This window comes from Mobula birostris, chromosome 7, assembly GCF_030028105.1.
Source record: "Mobula birostris isolate sMobBir1 chromosome 7, sMobBir1.hap1, whole genome shotgun sequence".
Classification (NCBI taxonomy): domain Eukaryota; kingdom Metazoa; phylum Chordata; class Chondrichthyes; order Myliobatiformes; family Myliobatidae; genus Mobula; species Mobula birostris.
Window position 1 is genome coordinate 113,921,887 of NC_092376.1, and position 23,077 is coordinate 113,944,963.

General features: G+C 39.3%; 1 protein-coding gene across 2 annotated transcripts in view; it reads left to right on the plus strand.

Moving 5' to 3' along the window:
- Positions 1 to 8,287: 8,287 nt before the first annotated feature.
- The window catches only part of emx3 (empty spiracles homeobox 3), a 28,518-nt gene continuing 13,728 nt past the window's right edge, over positions 8,288 to 23,077 (plus strand). Inside the window, exon 1 of one of the 2 annotated variants that reach the window (XM_072264403.1) lies at positions 8,288 to 8,630. In XM_072264403.1, the coding sequence (XP_072120504.1) occupies positions 8,333 to 8,630 (298 nt within the window). In that variant the 5' untranslated portion in view covers positions 8,288 to 8,332. Of the gene's footprint in view, positions 8,631 to 9,011; positions 9,695 to 23,077 lie in introns of those variants that run through there. The other variant, XM_072264402.1, reaches the window with a different exon arrangement.

The following is a 23,077-nucleotide window of genomic DNA, read 5'->3' on the forward strand; positions in this document are numbered from 1 at the left end:
GGAGACGGAGGAACTGGGAATAGGGAAAGGCATTTTTGCATGTGGTGGGGTGGGAAGAGGTATTGTTGAGGTAGCTATGAGAATTAGTGGGCTTGTAGAAGATGTCAGTGGACAGTCTGTCTCAAGGTATGAAGGGGGTTTTGGGAAGTGGACCCCACACTGGATGGTCACCAGGCAGCAGGTATTCTGGTTATTATGAAGAAACAACATCCTGTGTTTTGTTTTGCATGCTTCACACTGCCAAGAAATTTGTGATTGAAAATCCTGGCAAGTTTGCATAGGAAGAAAAGTTGGGTATGAACTTGGGTGTAATTCCAGTCTACAGATCTTCAACATGCATACTGCTAATAGTTTTCCTTTCATAATTTGGTACTGGAAGTCCAACTCTGGTTTGCAGAAGCATTTGTGATATCATTATGCATTAGTGTACATGCCAACATAATACTTGTTCGATGGACGTAATGAAAATGACATGTGTATACTTGAAAAGCCTTAAGGCTACAATGGGGTAAAAATCAGTTTTCTAACAATTTCCAATCCAGAAGTTCTTTAAAAATTATTTGAAAAGTCTTTGTTAAGTAGGAAATTCTGGCATTCAAGATACACGGGATAGGATTTACTTTTATAGAATGCCATTGTGATGTACTCTGTGGAGTACACTGGTGTGGAATATGGTTGAGTAAAAACTTAGGCTATTGGTTCTTGTATGAAATGCTAGTAGGTACCCTCAGATTTTATTTTGTAGAAAACATACATGGTACAGGTACAGTCATAAAATTTAATGGGGTGGAAATTATACATTTATGGCAAAGGTATGTGGAACAAACTCTTATTGAGAAAGGAGAGTTAAAGGTGAAGGAACCAATGAGTCAAGTTAAGGTAAAATAGTAAAGAAATTGATAATGACAGAGCACTAATTGTAGAGAAATACAGAGGCAGAATAACAGAATGCAGGGAAGGACTAAAGCATAATAACAATAGTAACATGGTAAAAATAGAGATATGAACAGTACTGATCTGGGGAAATACTTTTGTTGCGATACTTTCCAATTCAAGGTATGAGATGTTTGAAAACTTTTTTCGGATAGTTTGCTTTGTTACCTGTTTAGTGTTGTATTGTTGAATCTCTGATAATATCCGACCTCATTAGTTAAAAGCTGAAATTCAGTACAGCATGTCCTCCTACTCACAAGTGATTAAAGAAATTTCAAGCAGCAGCCAGCTTTCACACCTTTAATCTGAGGCTTGAGAAATGTGATAATTTTGCTGTAATAAGAAAAGATTGTATCTGAATGTGTCATTGACTCACACAGAGACACCAATGCAATGTTCCCAATCATAGCACTGCTGTGATTTCACCTTCCCATTAACATTTAAAGCTAATCTAGAAAATGAAGCAGTTTGGTTTTATAACCGTGCAATCAATTGAAATGAAATAGCAGCTGAAGTACTTATTACTGAGACAACTGCCAGGAATTTATTGTTGTTGCTCTATTGGGGGCTAACACCAGGCTACCAAATATTTTGGACAAATTTATGCCTTCCCTTAAACCTTTCCCCTTCTAATATTATATTTCCATGAGAGGTTGGAATTGAGGAAGTTCTGATGATTCTGATAAACAAAGAGAAATCAGCCTATCATTAACTCCTATTGTGAGTTGGATGATTTCTGAGTGAAAATTACAGGCTCCAATTACCTCACACTTGAATTTCTAATACTGGGGAGACAGGACAGGAGAGCTGTCCACTAACAGTGTGGTACTCTGGAGAAATGCAGTTGGCCCAGCAAGCATGGCTGCACACAGCACACGCTTATGGCATACCATGTTGTCCTACATAATGAAACCACAGCTCTGTGCATGAACATGCTTATGATCCCAAACGATGGCTCCGTCAGTTTGAAATCAAGCTTGATGGTCTTGCTGGCTGGAAAGGACAAATGCAGCTAAGTTCCATTGTGAGACCTAGAGAGATTTAACCATAGTAATGGGGTTCCTCGGGTACCAGATAAAGGTTCTACAATCTAGATGATCTACTTACAGGACAAATTGAAGGTTGTTTGGCTGAAGAAATATGTTAAAATAATGATTCTCAATTTGAGTTAACTGTTCCAAATATTATGTCACAAAAGTAGATAAACATTGCTGTAGGAGTTTAACCAATTTCCCCGGGGATCAATAAAGTATGACAATGGCAGTGACAATGACAGGAGAAATGGAAAAACCTGGCAAATAAATCATAGATTGAAAAAGGCAGAAGATCTGAATCTACCAAGCTGATTCTGCCCATGCATAGCAGAGGCTAATGCACTTTATTAACAGTCCCTTTAATGGAGCTGGAAATAAAGTTGGGAAGCACAGTGGCATAGTGGTTAGCACAATGCTCTACGGCACCAGTGACCCAAGTTCAATTCCCACCACTGCCTGTAACGTTCTCCCCGTGACTGTGTGGGCTTCCTCCATGTGCTCCAGTTTGCTCCCATTGTGCAAAGGTGTACCAGTTAATTGATCAGTGTAAATTGTCCTGTGATTAGGCGAGGGTTAAACTGGGGGATTGGTGGGTGGTGTACCTCAAAGGGTCAGAAGGACCTATCCCACACTGTATCTCAATGAAAGAATGAATTAATGATTGAATGAATAAAAATTAAATACTTAGATAAGTAAATAAGTTACACATTTTTAATCAGGCTATAAAGAAATTCAATAATAGAAACAGTGTATTTCATCTCAATGCATGGAAGGTAAATAATTGGTTGCTTATTTCCCATACAGGAAATGAGAAAGACACATGTTTTTTTAGATATTCCCTACTAGTAAGGTAGACAAGAAAGATATTACTGGTCCTTTCAATATAAATGACGTCAGTCCTCAAATTCACCAGTAACAATGATTGGTACTGATATGAATTCATTGTATGTCACTGCTCTGGAATAATTCTGTTGTCTGGTGAGAAATGTAGGTGGGAACCGACTGCACACATCAAAACATCTCAATCATATTGCAGACAAGATGCAACTGAAGAAGCAAAGCACAAGAAAAAACAGAGATATAAAATCTGAAGGAAGAGAAAATGCAGAGACAAGATTAGTCAAAATTTAGCAATTCTAATAGAGTAAGTGACAGGACAGTCGATTAAAGTCTTTGATGATTGTCCATTTGTTGCTGGAGTATGTTTCAATGTCACTGTTCTGGGATTTAATCCAGGTTCAGCAGATGTATTTTCAGTGACGTTGTTAATTTCCTCGCACTTCCAGCTTCTCTGTTTCTGTTCTAGATCCCAGAGTCTTTCATTCTGCCTCTTCTATTTTGTTATTTTCTGTTTTCTCTCACTTTTCATCTTTCATTACTTTTCCTTGATTCGTATCTTCAAACTTCCTTTTGCATTTTATCTCACTTCTTTGTCTCTCTTTGCCACTTTCCTGCTTCCTTATTTTTTCAACTGCTCCTTTTTGTCTTTTCATTTCCTTTTCCTGTTGATTCGTTTCTGAGCAGTTTTGCTCTTGCTTCTTACCAATATGCTTATCCTTGAGTTTCTCACCCTGTTCTACCCTGTCTCTTTCCTCATTCCATACTGGACTAGGGCAGGTCAGATTCACAAGGATAGTGTCAATGTGCAAATTTTTGTTCTGATCATCAGGAAATAATTAAACCTAGAACAACACGATTCAGCCTACCTGGTATCTGACCAGGTCTATTTGAAGGAGTAGAGTTTGCCAGGAAGTTGTAGTGGATGAGGAAGGAAACATAGTTGAGCATTTCATTCCCTAGACCTGTTTGAAGAACATTAGTATCATCCTTTCACAACCATAGTGACTTCCAAATTGTTTAACAAGTGTTTATTAGTTAATGTAACACAGTCATTGTTCAGGTGACATACGCCTGAAATATAATCACTGGCATAAAGTGGAGAAACACAACGCCCAATCTACTCATAACAAATTTCCACAAAGAACATTATTGATTTGTGTCCTACAATGGTTTATTGCTTCCACTTTGTGCAGCACTCCTTCAGTGAAAGACTCTACTAAAGTTATGAGATTAACTTGAATCACAGTCTTTTGCCTCTTAGGCAAAACTGCTAATACTGAGCCAAGAATTACACTTTTGTAATGATTTTGCTTCCAGGCCTGAGGTCATTAACCTTGTCCATCTGATTGACTGAGCCTGGTTTGGGTTTCATGGTTAAGCTGTTAGTCACACAGACGAGTACATTTAAGAGCCAATGTCAATTTGTGTTGTATTTACATTGGACTATCTAGTTTCAGACTGGTTGATCCAATGCAGATGCAAGCCAAGCAGTAGCATATCTAGATCATGGGCTGAAACTCAACCAACCCGGAACTCTAGCTGTATCATAACACTAAGTTTGTAGGGTGTGCTTTTGGAGGGGGGGGGGTCAATAATCTGTGCATGCTGAAATTAACTACAGGCAGAATTCCATAGAGTCTGATAAAAAACCCACGTGCGTTTTTCTTCCAACCAAGCTTGGCGCTGGGACCCCAGTCTACCGTGTGTCAAACTTAAGCATTCAAGGTTGGGCTAGGTCGTAATTATTACACAGAAACCACTTACTAGCAATCTTACATTTGAAAAAACTCAACAACACTAGTCATAGTCATAGTCATAGTCATACTTTATTGATCCTGGGGGAAATTGGTTTTCGTTACAGTTGCACCATAAATATAATGAGTTTGTCCATTGTGTGGCTCATGTATGAGGGGTGATTGATAAGTTTGTGGCTTAAGGAAGAAGGAGTCAACTTTAGAAAACCTAGCACATTTATTTTTCAACATCGTCCCCTCCTACATGTACACACTTAGTCCAGCAGTCATGGAGCATACGGATCCCTTCTTTGTAGAAGTGTTGGTGGCCTAAGGTAAAAGGAGATGAGCTATTAACTTCAAACCTTCTGCATTATCACTCAAAGAGTTGAACTTCATGTGCATGTAACGAGAACGTCTTGGACCTCCAGGTGTTCCACAGCAAGGGTGATTGATAAGTTTGTGGCCTAAGGTAGAAGGAGATGAGTTATACAGCTCTTGTTACAGGCACATGCAGTTCAACTCTTTGAGTGAAAATACAGAAAGTCTGAAGTTAATAATTCCTCTTCTTCTACCTTAAGCCACCAACACTTCTACAAAGAAGGGATCCATGTGTTCCACGACTGCTGGGCTAAGTGTGCAAATGTAGGAAAAATAAATGTGCTAGGTTTTCTAAAATTGACTCCTTCTACCTTAGGCCACAAACTTTTCAATCACCCCCCCCCCCCCCCGTATTCTGTTGGTGCTTGTGGCACTGAAATAAGTATCTAAAATAAAAATTGTAACACACTATACATCTGACAGGATAACTGTATAGAGTTTTCAACAGGAGTCAAATTCAACTAGGGATTCCTATAAAGATAAAAGAGTTGAAGAGTTGCATAAATTTTTATAAAATGCAATTAATTTAAATAGCTTAAGTTTAAATAATAAGGGTATTGACATTATGTGATAAGTAGTTTTGAACCAGTGGTGGCTTAGAAGGAGGGAGGACAAGTCTGTAGTCAATTCACCCCTTTATGGTAATTTTCCTACTAACAGTAAAAAGACTGGGTTTATATATGACCTCATCAAGCCTTTCACAGGCATCTCAAAGCACTTCACCCATAATGAATTACTTTGAAGTGTCTTGACTATTGTAATGTAGCCAAACACGGCCAGTGCTCCCGGTTGCAAACCTATTACATCACCGACATTCATTACTTAAAGCATTAGAAACACAACTGGATTAATAAAGATCTAAAGCGTAATCGGAATGCAGTGAAACAATTTAATTTTCAAATCGATTTACCCCCAGATTGCTGTGGAGATATTGAGATTTGTGTAAACTCAGATATCCATATAAAGAAAGTTAATGTAAGATTATTTGAAGATGTTCACGGTGAGGTATAATGGGAAACAGTGCAATGGAGACCGGGAGAGATCTGTTGCTTTTAACCTGGTCACTCAGTGAATGTGGGGTATCACCAGGCGTTGCGGAACATTTAAAATGAAACATCTGTTACAAGTATAATTTAACTTTTCATTAAAACACTGTAAATTTTAACTAACTTTCTCCATCCGAAGAAAATAGATTTTCAAATAATTGTCCCAATACTTGCAATGTTTGTTCACAGTAATTAAATAGAGGACTTGGATTAAAATAGGGTCTTCTGAAGATAATGGAAGGAAGGTACTCATTAAACCAAGATCCCAACAAACACACTATACCTGCACTTAATGTATAATTTTGCAATTAAACTTCTTAAAAGTTACCTGTTCGTTTATAGTTTAAAGGACCGTTGAAACACAAAACACAGACGCGGATTATTCACGCTGTATGAGTATATGTTGATGGATGAAATGCTGAACAAGGAACGCTGGAACGTTAACCGACTATAAATGACCTAAATTGAAACTTTTTTTGGACTTCGATGTCTAATAGTTTTGCAGTTTGGTGGTTGGTGGCTTGTTTGCGCCTCATTGTAGGGTAGTGGTGCTACCGCTGGCGTTTTCCCATCGATTACTCCTTTCCAGACCCGCAAGTGTTTCCTAGTGCTAGGGCTTCAAGCAAATGTCCCGTGTTTTCGTTTTCGACAGCGCACTGTGAACCAAAATGGTGCTCTTATGCGCGAAAATGTATGCTGAGCATTGCATTAAGTGGTATGTTTGCAGATTCGTTGTTAACTGACAAAGTCCCTGGTCTTCACTCATTCTATCCATGCTCTATTCACAGCTGGTTAAAGACAGAAGTTCGGGGTACCCGTTAAATCGCTTCCGGTCGAACTGTTTCGGACCACATTTCCAAAACAACCCAGCCTTGCCTCTCTCTCCTAAACCGGTCATACACTCACCCGTCGCCACCAGCTTCCTTATTCACTCACTCTTTCTAGGCCTCTCGCTTGAGGTTTCACTTCTGAAAGCCTATCTTATGATCATGACTCGGGGCGACGGTTGACCCAAAGTAATAAAGCAACACTGCAATTTGTTAAAGAACAAAACAAAGAAAAAGGGAGAACTGTGGGGAATATCGTTTCACGTCAATTGTATTAATCTGAAATCAGAAGCTCTCTTTGAAATACGCGCAGAGGCCTTACATTTGACTTCTAAAAAGTAAACCATTCAAATTTTCTTCTATTTAAAAATCGGTATTCGTTAGATACTAGATGCGACTCAAATCATGCACGGAGCAGTGTTCAGTGTAAAGCAAAGTGCTGTTTATCGTAATTAAGATGAGAAGTTTTCCTTCAAATAATATGAGATACAACCTGCTATTAAAATGGATTTTTTCCACATTACTTTATTAGTTTATGGGACAGGCAGCGGGGCATTCAGCGCCTCGAAGGGAGAAACACCTGAACGGAAATGATTCCGCGCGAGAGAAGCGCAGATAACTGTTGCAATGTTTCATTGACAAGAAAGTGCGGTTTAACTCGACTGATGTTACGGTAAAACGGGATTACAGGTAGCTGCAGCGAGGAAAGTGCAGTTACTTGCTGTACTCTTTGACGGGATGGAGATTCTGGTTGCCTAAAGTTACATTTAGCTGTGGGTAAGTGCGGTTATCTACAGCGACGTTACAAGGAGAAGAACTGATTCCAGCCCACGGCAAAAAGTTTCTGCCTACTTGCATTCAAGCCAAGGGGTTTCACGTTCACGCGGCTATGAAAACCGATAGCAATATTGAATATGTAGGATATTATTCCTTGTCACCTAATTATCTATATGCGCAACCGGAGTTAATAAACATCGAGCTGCTTATCAAGGTAAAAATAGTACAAACGAAACGGGACACAGTGCTCATTTCCATAGAGCTGATGTAGACAGAGGCAACATTACAGGTTTCCGACATCACTTTCGTTCAGCGCAAATTCCTGAAACTTGTTCCATTGTGGGATGAAGCGCACATCGAACACTCGAGATCAGCAGAGCAGAGAAAATCGAAGGAACTTGAAATCCAGGTTCTTCGTGATGTCTCGAAGCATTGTCTCGTATTAATTTGTGCAATAGTGGATTAAACTCATAAATAGTAAACCAACAACTCGATTATTTTAAAGTAAATTTTCCCCAGCAGAGCACCATTATTTTTAACTCAACCCACTCTTAAATAGACGAATCAGCGAATCTTAAATCAGCGAAACTAGGATGTTACAGATTAATACCGCAGCTAGAAGGAGTAAAGGAAGATGACAAGAAAGCTTTGATTAATCTTTTTTTTCGGTCTCAATTTAAATTTCAGATCTGGCCGGTGAAATGTGCAAAAACTGTCCAGCAGGAGGAGGCAAAGGGTTAAATGAATTGTGACTGGTTCCAATGTCCCCGAGGGCTCTCGGATCAGTGCTGTTTCACCCGCAAAAAAAATGCTCGCAGCTCAGCGAGATGCCTCAATTCGTTCGGTCTGTTTTTCATTCTGTCTGCAGATACTTTACACGTTTGTTATCCGTAGTTCCGAATAGTTTTGGCAAACGGAGAATCACCAGTGTGGTTGAAGTTCACGGCATGGTTCGACACGGTCCTGCAAACCCGCAACACACCAATGTTTCGGCGAAGTCTGCAGCGGGCTGCAGACTGCATAAAATGCAGTTGAGAGTATTGTCACGAGTGCATTGCGGTAAGACAGCTGCTATTCAAAGTTGTGTATAGATGACAGACTGCGAGAAAGACGAACACATGCAAATATTACAGGTTGATGCAATAAGCATTGTGGGAATGAGTACTGGATATATGTAAAGGTATACTGCAAAAACACAGTGTATGCGATATAAAGATATTCCTTTGCGACAAGTGAGAACATTTAGGGTATTTATCTCACAACAAAAAATGTTGTATTTATTCTAATTATAAAGGCCGAAGAGCTGGCGAATTTCAATGATGCTGAAGGATCTGGCAGATTCCGGCGATATTTCATTGTGCCCTGGGTTATTATTTCCCGCACAGGCGGACGTGCAATTTTGGCTTCTCTGCTCATTTGAATAGGGTAGACCTTGTTTTCCTTTCGCATTCTGCGCATGTCCACCACGCCTGTAACTGACACGAACTGCACAAGGCAGGTAAATGGAGCCAATCGGTGAGAAACTGCTGGCATTCATAGTGTCAGCCCCCTTTTAATTAGATCATACAGCTCCAAATCGTCAATACAAGTTTCCTAAACCGAATCTCACTTTGCCAGGTACGCATATGGATTGTTTAATAGATTGAAGTCCACTTTGGATCTAAGGAATTGTGCCTACTGGGTGGGAAAATAAACTTATTTCGACCCTCTTTTGGACTTTTCTAAATCTTCTCGATCTTCGCCGTCAGGGCCAACGCATTTGGCGAAAGCCATGTTCCAGCCTACGGCCAAAAGATGCTTCACCATCGAGGCTCTCGTAGGCAAAGACAACACGTCCACACTGGGGGATGAACCGCTTCGACCTACAGCTCTGAGATACGCCGATTCGGTGCACGCTTCCCCGTTCGGGAGCGGCTTCCAGAACGCCGGCAGGACTCTCTACAGCAGCCCCGAGCTCCTGTTTCCCGAGCCGGTGACCCACGCGGCCAGCCCCGCGCTCTCAATGCACCCGGGGAACGCGCACCATCTACCCGCTCAGTCTTTCTTTGCGCCCCAGCAGAGAGAAGCACTGAGTTTTTACCCCTGGGTTTTAAGGAACAGATACCTGGGTCACAGATTTCAAGGTAAATGGACGTGATTGTAAGGAATAACAGTTTGCAACTATTGTGCCAATAAGTATGCTACAGGGTGATTAACCAACTCTGGATTGGTGTAATTGCCTCTCATTTTCACCCCATGTTTGTGTGGAGAGGCTATCTCCAAATCCCGGCGTTTGCTAAACTTAACACCGCACAGTCGCCGTATTTTGTGTTTATACTGTTTAAGACTTTTGCTTCGCACGAGTAACTATGTAAGGAAACGATTTAAATTCAGCTAATTAAGTTGTAGCAGGGTGTGCAGATGCTAAGCTGGACTGCAACAGAGAAGTGAAACTAGGTCAGCCTATACGGAAGTTAAGCGAAAACGTGTTTAACAGGTAAACATAGCGCGGAGGATCAAGATAACCGGCGATCGTTTAAAGAAATAAAGGATTCCGGAAGAACCAGACTATATCAGGATTCTTGCATTCCGTTCATAGTCCGTTTATAGTAACCTGGTCTGCACCGAGTCTCCAGTAGCGCCTGTCTGTTGCGGGGCAGATTCCCGGCAACGCCCGAACTTACGGCCGTACAAACAGGACGCAGTTTTCGTAAAACCCCCAAAGTGGATTTAAATTTAGCTTATAGGGAAAACAGGCATTGAAGTTTCCAGTGGCGTTCCCTCAGTACCCCGACCCTAGTTTAAAGTTGGTAGTTTGGTTTAAAGTTAGGGCGATCTGCAATAAATTCACTGAAAGGATTGGGAAGAACGAGACCGATGCTTTGTACATCTGTCAGATGTATCCTTCAATACATGGTTACCTTGCAGATTTAATACTGAATTTATATAGGAAGTTATATTTTTATTTTAAGCACGACGGTATAGATTTTTAAAGAAAATTGACAATAGAAATGCAAGAAGTTGGTGAGTGATAATAACGCCGCTGTGTTTGATGCGCAGTTTAATCCGGGAAAGACGGCTCCGGTTTGTAGTTCAGTAAAGCCGAAAGGCCGGGTTCTCTGTAACTACTACTCACAAAAAGGGAGCAAAAACCAAAAGAAGGATTGCAGAGAAGCGTGGCTGTAAGAATCCAACGTTTCTAAACAAATCAAATAATTAATATTCAATTGCTCATTGCTAATCAAAGGTAGCTTCAACAGGATTATGAAAGCTCACTGCTTAAAAGAGACTGTTTCTAGATGTTCAAGATGATATCCTTTGGTGCAAATGCATGAAATCTTTCTTATATATTCCCTCTGAGTGAAGGTGCAAAGCACGATTTTTTAAAACACTAAATTATACAAACACATCTGGATTGGAACACCTGAGGAAGCGTGTTGCGTTTAAGTACAGTCTAGATAATGTAAAATCAGCAGGGATTTTCGCATCAGCCCCTTGAATTTACAATAACAATTTACTGGTTCAGGTAGTTTGTGCACACACTGGTTTTGCAGAAATCTAACAATGAAATTTGGCATGGAAATACATCGGCGCTGAACTGCGCAGGCATTTAAACGATTAACTGAATGCTGGTATAATTGGTTTATTGATTAATCTATATACATAGATGAAACTGTATATAAAATCCATTTTGGCTTTTAAATGTTCAGATAATCAACTTTTCCACAGTTTACGGCGCGAAAGACAGGCTACAAGTTTGAGTAGTACTCTGTGAACTTCACGCAAGCAAGGAATTTCATTGCACCCTAGTCTGTAAACTAATCTGAACTGGAATCCAAAGAGCTTTGCATCTTCACTAACTAACTCACATGTAAACTGAATCGATGGGAAGGAAACTGAAAATTAAAACAAAAACAATGCCGTGATGAAAATGCGAACAGCAGCGCGGTAATAAAGTTATTTGAACTTAAAACTGTTCCGGAAAGAAAGGACGAAGAAATTCTAACTGACCTTAAACTACGCTTATTAAGAGCAATAGACGAATTAAGAGGGAGACGAAGAGCAAAGTGAATTTGGAAACTGCGGTTGAATTAGAGATGAGAAAACTATGGTGTAGGGTGGAGGATGAGGGTTGAGGATAGAGGGTAGGTGGAACGCTGTGTCATATGGGTTGTAGCCGGTTTAGAAAACGAAAAAAAAATTGACACTTTGGTTCGAATAACCGGAAATCACCTCGGTTTCAAGAAAAGATTTTGGATGCATCTCCTCCCAAACATGCATAAAGTAAAGCTTGCAACCGAGAGAAAACATGCAGAGAATTATCACTCCCTGCTCCTGAACATTACGTTGAACCTTCAACTCCAGATTTAAACTTCAAGGTTAACTTGATCTTAAACATTTTACAAAACAACTACCTGTGCGGTCAAAGCTTTACATATTGTACAGCAAGGAGAACGAAGCTTACATATTTATCTGTAGGATATGGCGTAAAATGGAGCCCCAGACGTGACGTAAAGTACATAATCTGCAGCTACATAATCTGGGTAGTATTATGCATTGAACGTAGCACAAACGAGCACATTCAGATTCTGCATAGAGAAAATTTTTTTGCACAGCATGTCACGTATGTGAAATATGTTACATACGTGTAGCAAAGAAGTTACTAGGATAGCTGCGGAGTTGATCCGGAGATAAGAGTTCGCATCCCAGTATTGAAATGGGAAATTTAAAATCGAATTATTAGATAAATATGGACAAATAGTAGACGTAGAACTAGTAGCGGATCATCATTAGAAATCCATTTATTATCTTCAGGTGAGAATTTCTGTCATCCTTATCCAGTTTAAGACTTCAATATGGTTGATACCTAACTCTTTCAAGTTGACGGGAACTTCAGGACTTTGGGATGGACAATAAACGTCAGCGTTGACAGCGACCTCTACATCAAACAACAGAATGTTTACGGGTGTTACACGTATATGGGTGCTCACGGCACGATGTGAGTTGTCGTATGGAACCCCAGCATGTAAATACACAGTATGACTGTACCCGCGATCAGAGAGTAAAAATGTTATCAGATGACGAGGACGCCATACAGAGTCCCTTGTAAATATACCATAGTCAAATATGTGCAGAGCTGTAAATACGTCAAGATAGATAATTCACCAATAACAGCATAGCACCATTAACTGAATTTTAAGACAATGTCGCAGAGCATGTCAGAGGAACATTACCAGGCAAAACTAAACTGAAAGCTACTATAATTGTCCAGGGCAGGTGATCAAAAGCTTGGCCAACTAGTCAGGTGTGAAAGGATGCTGGAGAGGTTTAGAAAGGGAATCCCAGAATTGAGGGACAGAAGCAGAATCTACCACTGTCAATGGGTAAGCAATTGAAATCAGGGTTGAGGCCCCAAAACAGGAGAAGCACTGAAACTTTGGAGGTCTGGCAGGATGGAGAAGATCACAAAGGTAGGGAGCGAAGGAATCATGGCAGGATTTGAAAGTAAGGGAGGGATATTTTAAACTGAAGCATTACTTAAACTTGATCCCTTGTGCATCAACAAAGAAGTGGGTGATAACCAAATTACATGCAGGAATTTAAATGTGACCATTTCTGGATCTGCACCTTGAATAAATGCCTATTATGCACGTAGATAAATACACTAAATCTTTAATGCATCTAATGATACTAGGGTTGCAGTATACACTTTGTACAGGCTTCTGGGTGGGTGAGTAGGATTTGGTTTGTATAAGGACCTGGACAACATTTTTTGGATGATCTCAAATTTGCTGAGACTGAATCAAAATGTTTATAGTTGTAATGTGAATATCTGACTTGTAAATGTCAGCGGTAAATGCATTTTGTTTGGAAACATATCTATTCACTTAATGTATGATATTAGCTTTGTAGTTTCTGAAGTACTACGTGGTTATGAGATGGTAAACAAAATATTTGCTCTCAAAAGGTTTATATTCAGATAGCAGTCTCTTTCCTTATCACAAATATGAGCAGCATTGCAACAATAGCATTTTTCCCTCTGTGGAAACATTTAACTTTGAATGACAAGTTTGGTAAATACTTCAGTAATATTGCCGTAAAGCCTAAAGGCCATCGTGAGAATTGATGTTCGTTCTATTGATGGTATAACCTGAATACATTTTAAATGAACAAAATACAGTATAATTAAACTAAAATAAAGATAGAAAATGTTGGAAATATACAAGTGACATCTGTGGAGTGAGAATGAAAGTTAATGTTACAAGTTGATGATCTTACATCAGAAGTCATCTTTTTGACAAAGGATCATTGGCATGAGACATTAACTCTGCTTCTCCCTCCACAGATGCTGGTTGACCTACTAATTAAATTAGTGCCTTAAAGCTTCACCTCAATCCTGATGTCGATCTTTATATATGTATTATTATATTATATTATCAAAACTTAAATTAGCAAATATTGAATAACTGGTGATAAGTCATTTATACACATTCATTCTAGTAATTAGAGCTTTAGGTATTAAATATTTGATATGTGAGAATTACTTCTACATTTAATAGAGCTTGGCAAGAAAACTGGACAGAAAATTCTTTATGAGTAATATTTTAACATTTGTGGTGTAATTTTGTTGAGAAAGACAGCTATTAATATTATATAATATTTTAAAATTTATAACATAGTCACATTTCAGAAAATTTATTGAAAGACTGATGTCCTCAAGTTGGCAGTGACCTCATTAAGCAGATAATTTTTAAAAGATTGCTTGCAACACCAACACTGGAATATAATAACAATAACATTTTAAAAGACCATTAACATAGAAGAAATGTACAGAGACTTCATGGATCATATATCAGAGAAAAAAAGTAATGATGGAGAACTTAAAGAGACACTAGAATAGTTGACCAAAACCTTGGACAAAGAGATAGGCGTGATTGCTTCTTTGAAGAGACAAGATAGGTAGAGAGGCAGGAAGATATTGTGAGGAAATTCCTGGCTAAGGGACATGGCAGCTGAAGTTATGATCATCATTAAGGGAGAGGTTAAATCTGGGGACGTTGAAGGACCAAGGAATATAAACATTGTATCTTGAAGCTTGAAGAAATTATGAAAAAGGTCATGATCTTGGAGGGATTTGAAAACAGACAAATAGTTAAAGTGTTGCTTCACCAGGAACAAATGCACACCAACAAGAATGGAGGTGATGGGTGATGAAAGCCTGGTGTGAGTTAGGACATAGGAACAGAACTTTTGATGGCTTCTGTTTAACCGATGTTTAAATAAGAGATGCCTGCCAGGCTGTGTTGTTATAATCAAGAGTTATAAGAAAAGTAAGTGTAAGTGAATGTTTTAAAGTCAAAGTCGAGTTTATTGTCACAAGTGCAAATACATCTATGCACAGGTGCAACAAAATTTACTGGAAGCAGCACCATAGGCACATAGCATCGCATAAACAGCATTCAAAAGGAAAGGATAAACAGAAATTATACACAAGTTTTACAAGAAAGAACACAATCAACAGGAGGTGAATTGAGCCAAGGCCAGATATGGATGATGTTATGTAAACAAAGGCAGTATATTTTGCTGAAGAAATCGTACGTAAAGGTGTGTGTGATTTGTATAGATTTTTGCATTGCTTGGCCTGAGGTGACACTGAATGGCTCTCTGTCAGCAATACCACAGCTAAGAAAGATAAACCCTCCTACAACCTCCTTAAAACAACGTTCCTGTAATTCTTTAATTTGAAAGCCATCTTTCTAGAATGAATACTAAAAGTCCTGAAAGTCTTTCTCTGAAAGATGCTGCATTTGTCAGCAGCAACACTTGGAGATGCTGCTAAGTGTCTTCATTTGCTGCTCCTGTTTGAGGCTTTCATTTTAGAGAGACTAAGGAAAGTTGTTTAGTATTCAACTGAATACAATTTGTTAACTTTATGGTGTTATTATTTTAATGGAAAACAAGTAGTAACTTCAACATGCAATAGGATAATTCAATGTTGATTCAGATTTTTTAGACTCTATAAAGAAGTAAATAGAACCTTAAAACCATAATGATAAATTTGTTCAAGGAAATGGTTAGGGAATAGTTGATGGAGTATAGTGATAGAAATGGCATTGAGCCAATAGAATGTACAGTATAGATTCACCTAGGTGATAAAAAAGGTGAACACTATAATTGGAGATTCTAGATACCAAGATGCTGCGGAGAAGGATGTAGGTTTATTTAAAAATACATGAAGTGTCTTAGAAAGCTGATGGACTGTGTTCTCCTTTTGGTGAATTAGAAATGCATGGCTATCAATTTAAAGCGATGAGTAGAAAATGAGGTGAAAATTTAGATGAAAAATTTTTCTGCAGTTATTACAGCTTTTTTAATGAAACAGTTAAAACTGACACTGGGTTAAAACAGACACTGTTGATATTAGTTATAAGTTTAAAGCTGAAGGAGACAGAGAACTATTGGGAAGATCAGGTCATTTGGATAATTTTTGGAAAGGATCAAATTTTACACAGGTGGCTTTGCAGTGTAAATTTTCATGTTTATAAGAGAAGCAATGAGATGCTCTATAGTAAAATATAATTTCTTTAGATTTCCAGAGTTTCTTCTTCTAGTCATTCCGTGAAACTACAGTATATCAGCCTATTTAAAACATGTTAGGGACTGCTCCCAGCATCGGGGATGCTTTTAGGAAATAATTATCTTTCTTGGAAATGAGGGTTCATTGAATGAATAGTCAATTTCCTTCAGATTGGAGTTTGTTCAAGGAATGGTCCGCCCTGTGTCTTGAATAAAAAAGATCCAGTTGTAGGGAATTTAAAATAATACTTTTGGAAATAATTAATCTGTTAACTAGTTATTCAGTCTTAAAATAGGAGGTAGGATGCCAGAGGTTGTACAAATTCTAATGGATGTGAACGATGAACAGTCATCTCCTTCAAATGCATTTTTCCACTCTAAATTATCCCATAAAGGCACCGGCTTAAAACAGTAGCCATTTAGTATAAACTTTAGGATAGCACCATGAAATAAAAGTGAATGATCCCAGGTTTTTGATTTAATTCAAATCTCATCCCGGATCCTGATGAGGTTAAATCAAACTTTTTTTTGCATACCTGCTAATTGATCTTCCTGTGCACATAAATTTCATGTTTCCTTTCCCATCTGTTATGTTGAAGTTGTATAAGATGTTGGTGAGGCCTAGTTTGGGGTATTGTGTGCAATTTTGGTCACTTACCAGTAGGAAAGGTGAACCATAAGGAGAAAATTTACAAGGATGTTGCTGGGACTGGAGGGCCTGAGTTATAAGGAAAGATAGAGTAGGTTAGGACTTTATTCCTTGGAATGTAGAAGATTGAGGGGAGATTTGATAGAAGTGTAAAAATTATGAGGGGTACACATAGGGTAAATGCAAGCAGGCTTTTCCCACTGAGATTGGGTGGGATTGCAACTAGAGGTCATGGGTTAAGAGTGAAAGGCGAAAAATCTAAGGGGAACATGAAAGGAAACTTCTTCACTCAGAGGGTCATGAGAGTGTGGAATGAGCTGCCAGTGCAAGTGGTGCATGTGAGCTCGATTTCAATGCTTGAGAAGTTTGGGACGGTACCTGGACGGCAGGGGTATGGAGGGCTATGATCCCGGTGCAGGTCAACGGGAATAGGCAGTTTAAATGCTTCAGCATGGACTAGTTGGGCTGAAGGGCCTGTTTCTGTGCTTTATTTTTCTATGACTCTATGACTCAATGACTCTATCTCCCCTGAGCAACTTAACTTAGTATCATTCTCCTCATATACCGACCGTGAAATCATCTGGGACATTAGTAAATTGATTCCATAAATTAAACCATCTTGATACAACTGCACCACAAGCATAATTCTTGGGATTATATAACTTTAAGTAGATAAACTGCATCTCTTCCCACATTCTTAGTGAATAGAGCCGCGTGAATCATCACAGAGAGTGGAATTTCTCTAAAGATCTACATCAATATGCAAATCTGAGATAACCGTAAATGCTTCGTGATCCTGTTTCATGCTATTACATAGAAATTCCAGATACAGTATACTGCTCTTATGCATATCTTCTGTGCATTTAACAAATGAATAGAATAGTATTGTTGCAGAGGGATTATCTGTTTAACAGATACATTGTATAGTTAAGGCAGATTAATTGATTTGTTAATACCACAACTGACTTTGTGATTAGTTCTTACCTGCAGATAAAATGGTGATACCTTGACCAGCATAACTCACAACCAGCAGTTATTACTATTGTGTTAATGGGGGCGGGGGGATGTTTTCCAGAGTGTAAGTTAACATTGAGGAGGCAGAAGCCTCATCAGTGCATACTAGAAAGGGTCTATGCTTAGGATATTTTTGATGTGCATTGTTAAAGTCAGGGAATTCCCAAGTTCACAATGACTGTTTAACCAATTTTAAGGTATTGTTTCTAAGGGATTCAATAGTTTCTATTACTGTTACATTAAGGAAAGCAAAGGTAGCCTGAATTTACTCTCCTAAAGCCTGTCTGATTGAATAATAAATGAGATAAGATACAATATTGGATGTCATGTCTTTAGAGCTGGAAGAATGTAGAAATACTCACTGTCAAAAATTCCAGATAAAACAAAGAGGCAGGGAAGGACACGTTATTCTAACAAGAAAATGGGGAAGGAGAGTGGAAGATAAGTAAAGGGCAACAAATGATTCCGGTAGCAAAGATGGCAACATAAGTGTTAAATTAGGGTCATTGTTGGACAGTCATTGGTTACTTGCATAAAGCAGTATGGATCAATTGGAATGTAATTTTATGAACAACATATATTTTCAGTAGAAAATAAAACCATAGCCCATAGTTTGACTGGAGATTTAGAGGCATATAATGCTCTCTTTATTATCTTTAGCATTCAGTCTCAATGGAAATAAAGTTGTGTAATGTTAGTAACAAAGACTTGTGAAATAATTGTCTCGTTTCAATGTTATTTTAGTGACAAAAAAACAAGAAAATATAGATTTTTACATGTTAATCAGTTAGTATTTGTGGGAGTAATGAACAATGTTAGACCTTGCAGTTATTACATTGAATTCAGGTGATTGCATCTATTCAGATTAGAGCTGGAATTAGTAATCTTACCAAGGGGGACACCAGCCAGTAATAGCAATTTGATGCAAAGAACAAAATAAAAAAGAGGGGCACAGTGAAGTTTTCCACAATTAACTGCAAGTACCAGTCCATTCTGAGAGCCAATTGAAATCTGTTCCTGATCAGGGTAGAGAACGACAATGTTAAGGGCTCCAATTTATGAGGGAGTTTACAATTAAAAGTTCTGACCTACACCAGTGATAGTCACCACTGTTCTCAAAAGCACTCTAAACTTTATTGAATTTAATTGTTTATTTTTGGAATATGTGCATCATTATAGGGCCAACAATTATTGATCACCCATCAGTGGCCTTCAGAAAGTGGTGGTGAGCCACTGCAGTCCTTCCAGTGAAGGTGCTCCGGGATGTTGCTGGGGAGGAAGTTCCAGAACTTTGACCGAGCAAGGATGTAGGATCAGCAATATATTTCCAAGTCTGGTTGAAGAGTATGTTGGTAGTGAATCTGCAGGTGGTGGTGTTCCTCGACACCTGATGACTTTGTTCTTCCTGGTAGCAAAAGTTATGAGCTTGAGAGATGCAGCTGACATTTCCTAGGTAATTTTTGTAGAAGGCATATATTACAGCCATAGAATTTCTGTAATAGAGAAAGTAACTGTTAACAGTGATGAATAGGGTGTTAGAAAAGAGGACTACTTTGCCCTAGGTATGTAGGACTGAGTTTTTTGACTGTAATTGGAGTTCCCTTCATACAGGTAAGTGGGACATCTCCCCTTATTGAAGGAAAAATGGAGGATGATGAGTGTGAAGGCGGAGGGGTTACATTGATCATGGAGTAGGTAATAGGTCTGCACAATATACTGGGTCATTGGGCCCATACTCTGTTGTACGGTTCGATGTTCTATGTTCTATTAGTGCTTCACAGATGATAGACATCCTTCTGGGGTTTCAGGAGATGAATCACTAAATGCAACCTCTGATCTACTCTTGTGCCTACAGTATTTATGTGACTAGTCCAGTTTTATTGGGGGAATTTCAGGGGTAATCCAAGAGGAATCATTCACCTGACACTTTTGGCTTGATTTGCTTGTGAATCCTTCACCCTGCCTTCAGCATTCACCTGCATGGTCCCACCATCCATGGGACTTTCTCTGGTTTCACTGTTCAATTGTCCACCATCATTCAGAGTAAGAACTTCAATCTGATTCACTGATTGTGGAGTTGCTCAATTTTGTCTTTTACATTCTGGTTTTGTTCTTTACCACATATGTAGTCCTACATTGCAGCTTCTCTACGCTGCCACCTCATTTAAAGGTACTGCTGGATCTGCTCGGAATCTATCCATTAGCATAATGTGAACACCATGCAACACAATGAAGTGTACCCTAGTAGGAAGATGGAATTTTGACTCTATACAACTAAGTGCTATTGACTCCTACCCGTGCTATCAAGGAAATTTGTAGTTGGCATATCAAATTCTTTGCCTTTCAAAACAACTGATATATTCTTTACTACACAGCTAGCAAACTATAGGCTGTAAGGCAAATGCAACCTGATTTTATTTTTGCAAGTATTCTATTGTAAGTTCTTGTATGCAAAATATTGATGTGCTGGTGCAAGACAAAGAATGATCTATTGGATATAAAGGGGTCTGAATCAGCTATCAGTCTTATATTCCATGTTAGTGGTGGGCTCTTTCTTCGCTGGATTTCAGTAATGTTGACAGCTCATGTCCTCCAATGCGACATATGACATGTTAATTTAAAGCTATTCCTCCTATGTACCTCCTGAACTCTATCTTCTCTTGGAACTCAACATCATGTGTGGAAGCTAACAGGAGCTAATGAAGTCATGACATTTTTCAGTTTTTCCATTCTGAACATGTGCCTGATTGAAAAGCATACTTTGAGCATTTACTCTGTCTGGACTCATAAGCATTGGAAGCCTGAGGGATCCTTCAGCTCTGCCTAAAGCCCATTTAGGGAAGGGTTCTGTGGATGTCATGTGCAATAGCAATCTGCCATTGTTGCTTGATGTTGTCATAGGTTGGAAATACATGTTGTACTTCCCGCACAATTATGACCAGCTTTGCAAAGTACGCAAAGAGGTATATAGTTTCTCACTGAGGCTGCTGCAGCATTATACTATGTTCAAAGAAAGCCCGCGCTCTATTTTGCTGTACAGCTGAGCAAGATTCAAGATTGTTTAAGGTCCTTTTTAGTGCATAAATATGAAGGAGGATGAGATTATTGTTTCTCCAGATCCGATGGAACACAAAAAGAAAATACAAAGAGTACATAATACTAAAACACAATAAATATAAATACATAAGACAACTTAGATTGATTGTGCATACGTACATAAAGTGATGCTGGGTGCAGGAGTGTGCACATAAGGTGACTCGACAGGAAATAAAAAAAGTGATGGTGGGGTGGGTCAGATGGTGGACGTGTTGATCAGCCTCATTGCTTTGGGAAAGTAACTGTTTTTGAATCTGGTGGTCCTGGCATGGATGCTATGTAGCCTCCTCCCTGATGGGAGTGGGACAAACAGTCCATGAGCAGGATGGGTGGGATCCTTTATGATATTGTTGTTATTTTTCTGGCACTGTTCTGTCTGTATGTCCTTGACAATGGGTAAGCTGGTGCTGGTGATGCATTGGGCAGTTTGACTACCGTTGTAGAATCTTCCTGTCTGCTACTCAAGATGGACTCCATTCAAGATCAGCCGAGTGTACACAAGCCCCCAAATCCCTATCCTTTCCATGTCGAAACATCCCTTGCTTCCTCACTCATTATTCTGTAATTGTTTTGGTTATCATTGTTGCGTGGCTGTCTGTGAAGTAGACAGATCTCAGGATTGTATGCTCCATACATAGTTAGTTAATAATTGGACTTTGAACTTTAATTTTTATGCTGACTCTTGATGTGTGCAGGTAAGCTATGCTGTTCCAGTCAGTGGGTTCTTTTACTCTGCAAAAAAAGAGCTTATGGCACAACGGCAGCAAATAATCACATTTGTCATTCTTAGTACTCTGATATTATTAAGTATACCCGCGCTCTCCTGTCACAAGCGTGCAGACCATGAAATATTTAGACAGCATGTTAAATGAACTGCCCCTTCTATGGATTTATTGCCTTCTAACCTTTTTCTCCTAAACAGATGTGCACTCTCTTGTTCCTGGGGAACGAATTATTCTCTGGTTCAGTAACTAGTATTAGAGTTTCAAGTGGCGATTTTTGTTTGAGTGCTTGTAAGTATAGATCACGAAACCAGAACGACCTGACTCATAGCCGTTCCTCCCTGATGTGCAGTCTCCTCCATGTTAATGTAAAACTTGTCACTTTTATAATTATGATAACTCGTGCTAAAATGTCTCTGCTACAATACAGTATCCCCGATCTATTTGTTTTTATTTTTCTTTATCCGTACAATCATTTCATAATTTTAATCTTGTGTATGTGAAGCTCCCTTAGGTATTGAGTATTATTTGCACCGTCTTCATTTGTTGACCTGTACCCCGCCACCGTTTCCTTCTTCCAAATTTTGGCTCTATCCCTAACCATCCCCACCCCTCTCCACGCCCCCACCCAACACACAAACACCATCCAATCGCCACAAGATAATTCCGGAGCCTGGTTTATAATATTTGGCAGTTTTTATTTTTTATTTCCTTGTGTATTTTTTTCCGGAATCTGGACTGTCCAACAACTTTTCCCGAAAGCTCATTGTGGTTAAACAGTTGCAAAACTGCCCGAGAAGCTTTAAAGGCCCCACCTTTTGTTGTCGTCGTCTTCTCGGTGACTAAAGGGAGTCTCTGGCAGATATAATGAACAGGAGATCTGCGTACTTCCCTTTCATTCCAAGAAACAAATGCGATCCTGAGATATAGATGAATTCTGACAGTAGTTTTTAAAAAATACTTCTGGCCTGTTTAAACTAACAGGAATAAAGAAGGTCTTTTCTCGTTGGCTACCCCTGACGATGGTGTTCCGCAAGGGTCGGTGTTGGGGTGACTATTTTGCAAGTTATATTTTAGTGATCTAGGTGACAGAATTGATGGCTTTGTGGCCAAATCTAATAAACAAAGATATAGTACTGTGCAAAAGTCTTAGGCACATACACATGGCCAGGATGCCTAAGACGTTTACACAGCTCTGTATCTTTGTCAACGCGGAGCGGAGAGCGAGTTTGTAAATCTGGCGGGAGCGAAGGATGTTGGGAATGGCGAGGGCGGAGCGCCGCGGGAGGAGCGCGGGGCAGGTGGCAGAGTGGCAGAGGAGTGCCAGGGGTGGGGGGTGGCGCGAGTGCAGACACAACCAGCCCTGAGGCATCAGGCAAGGTCATTTCATTCCAAACAATTAGTTTATTGATCATTACAGAATGTCTCTCTGGTGCTTCCCGCTCCCCATCTCTCCCAACCACGATTTC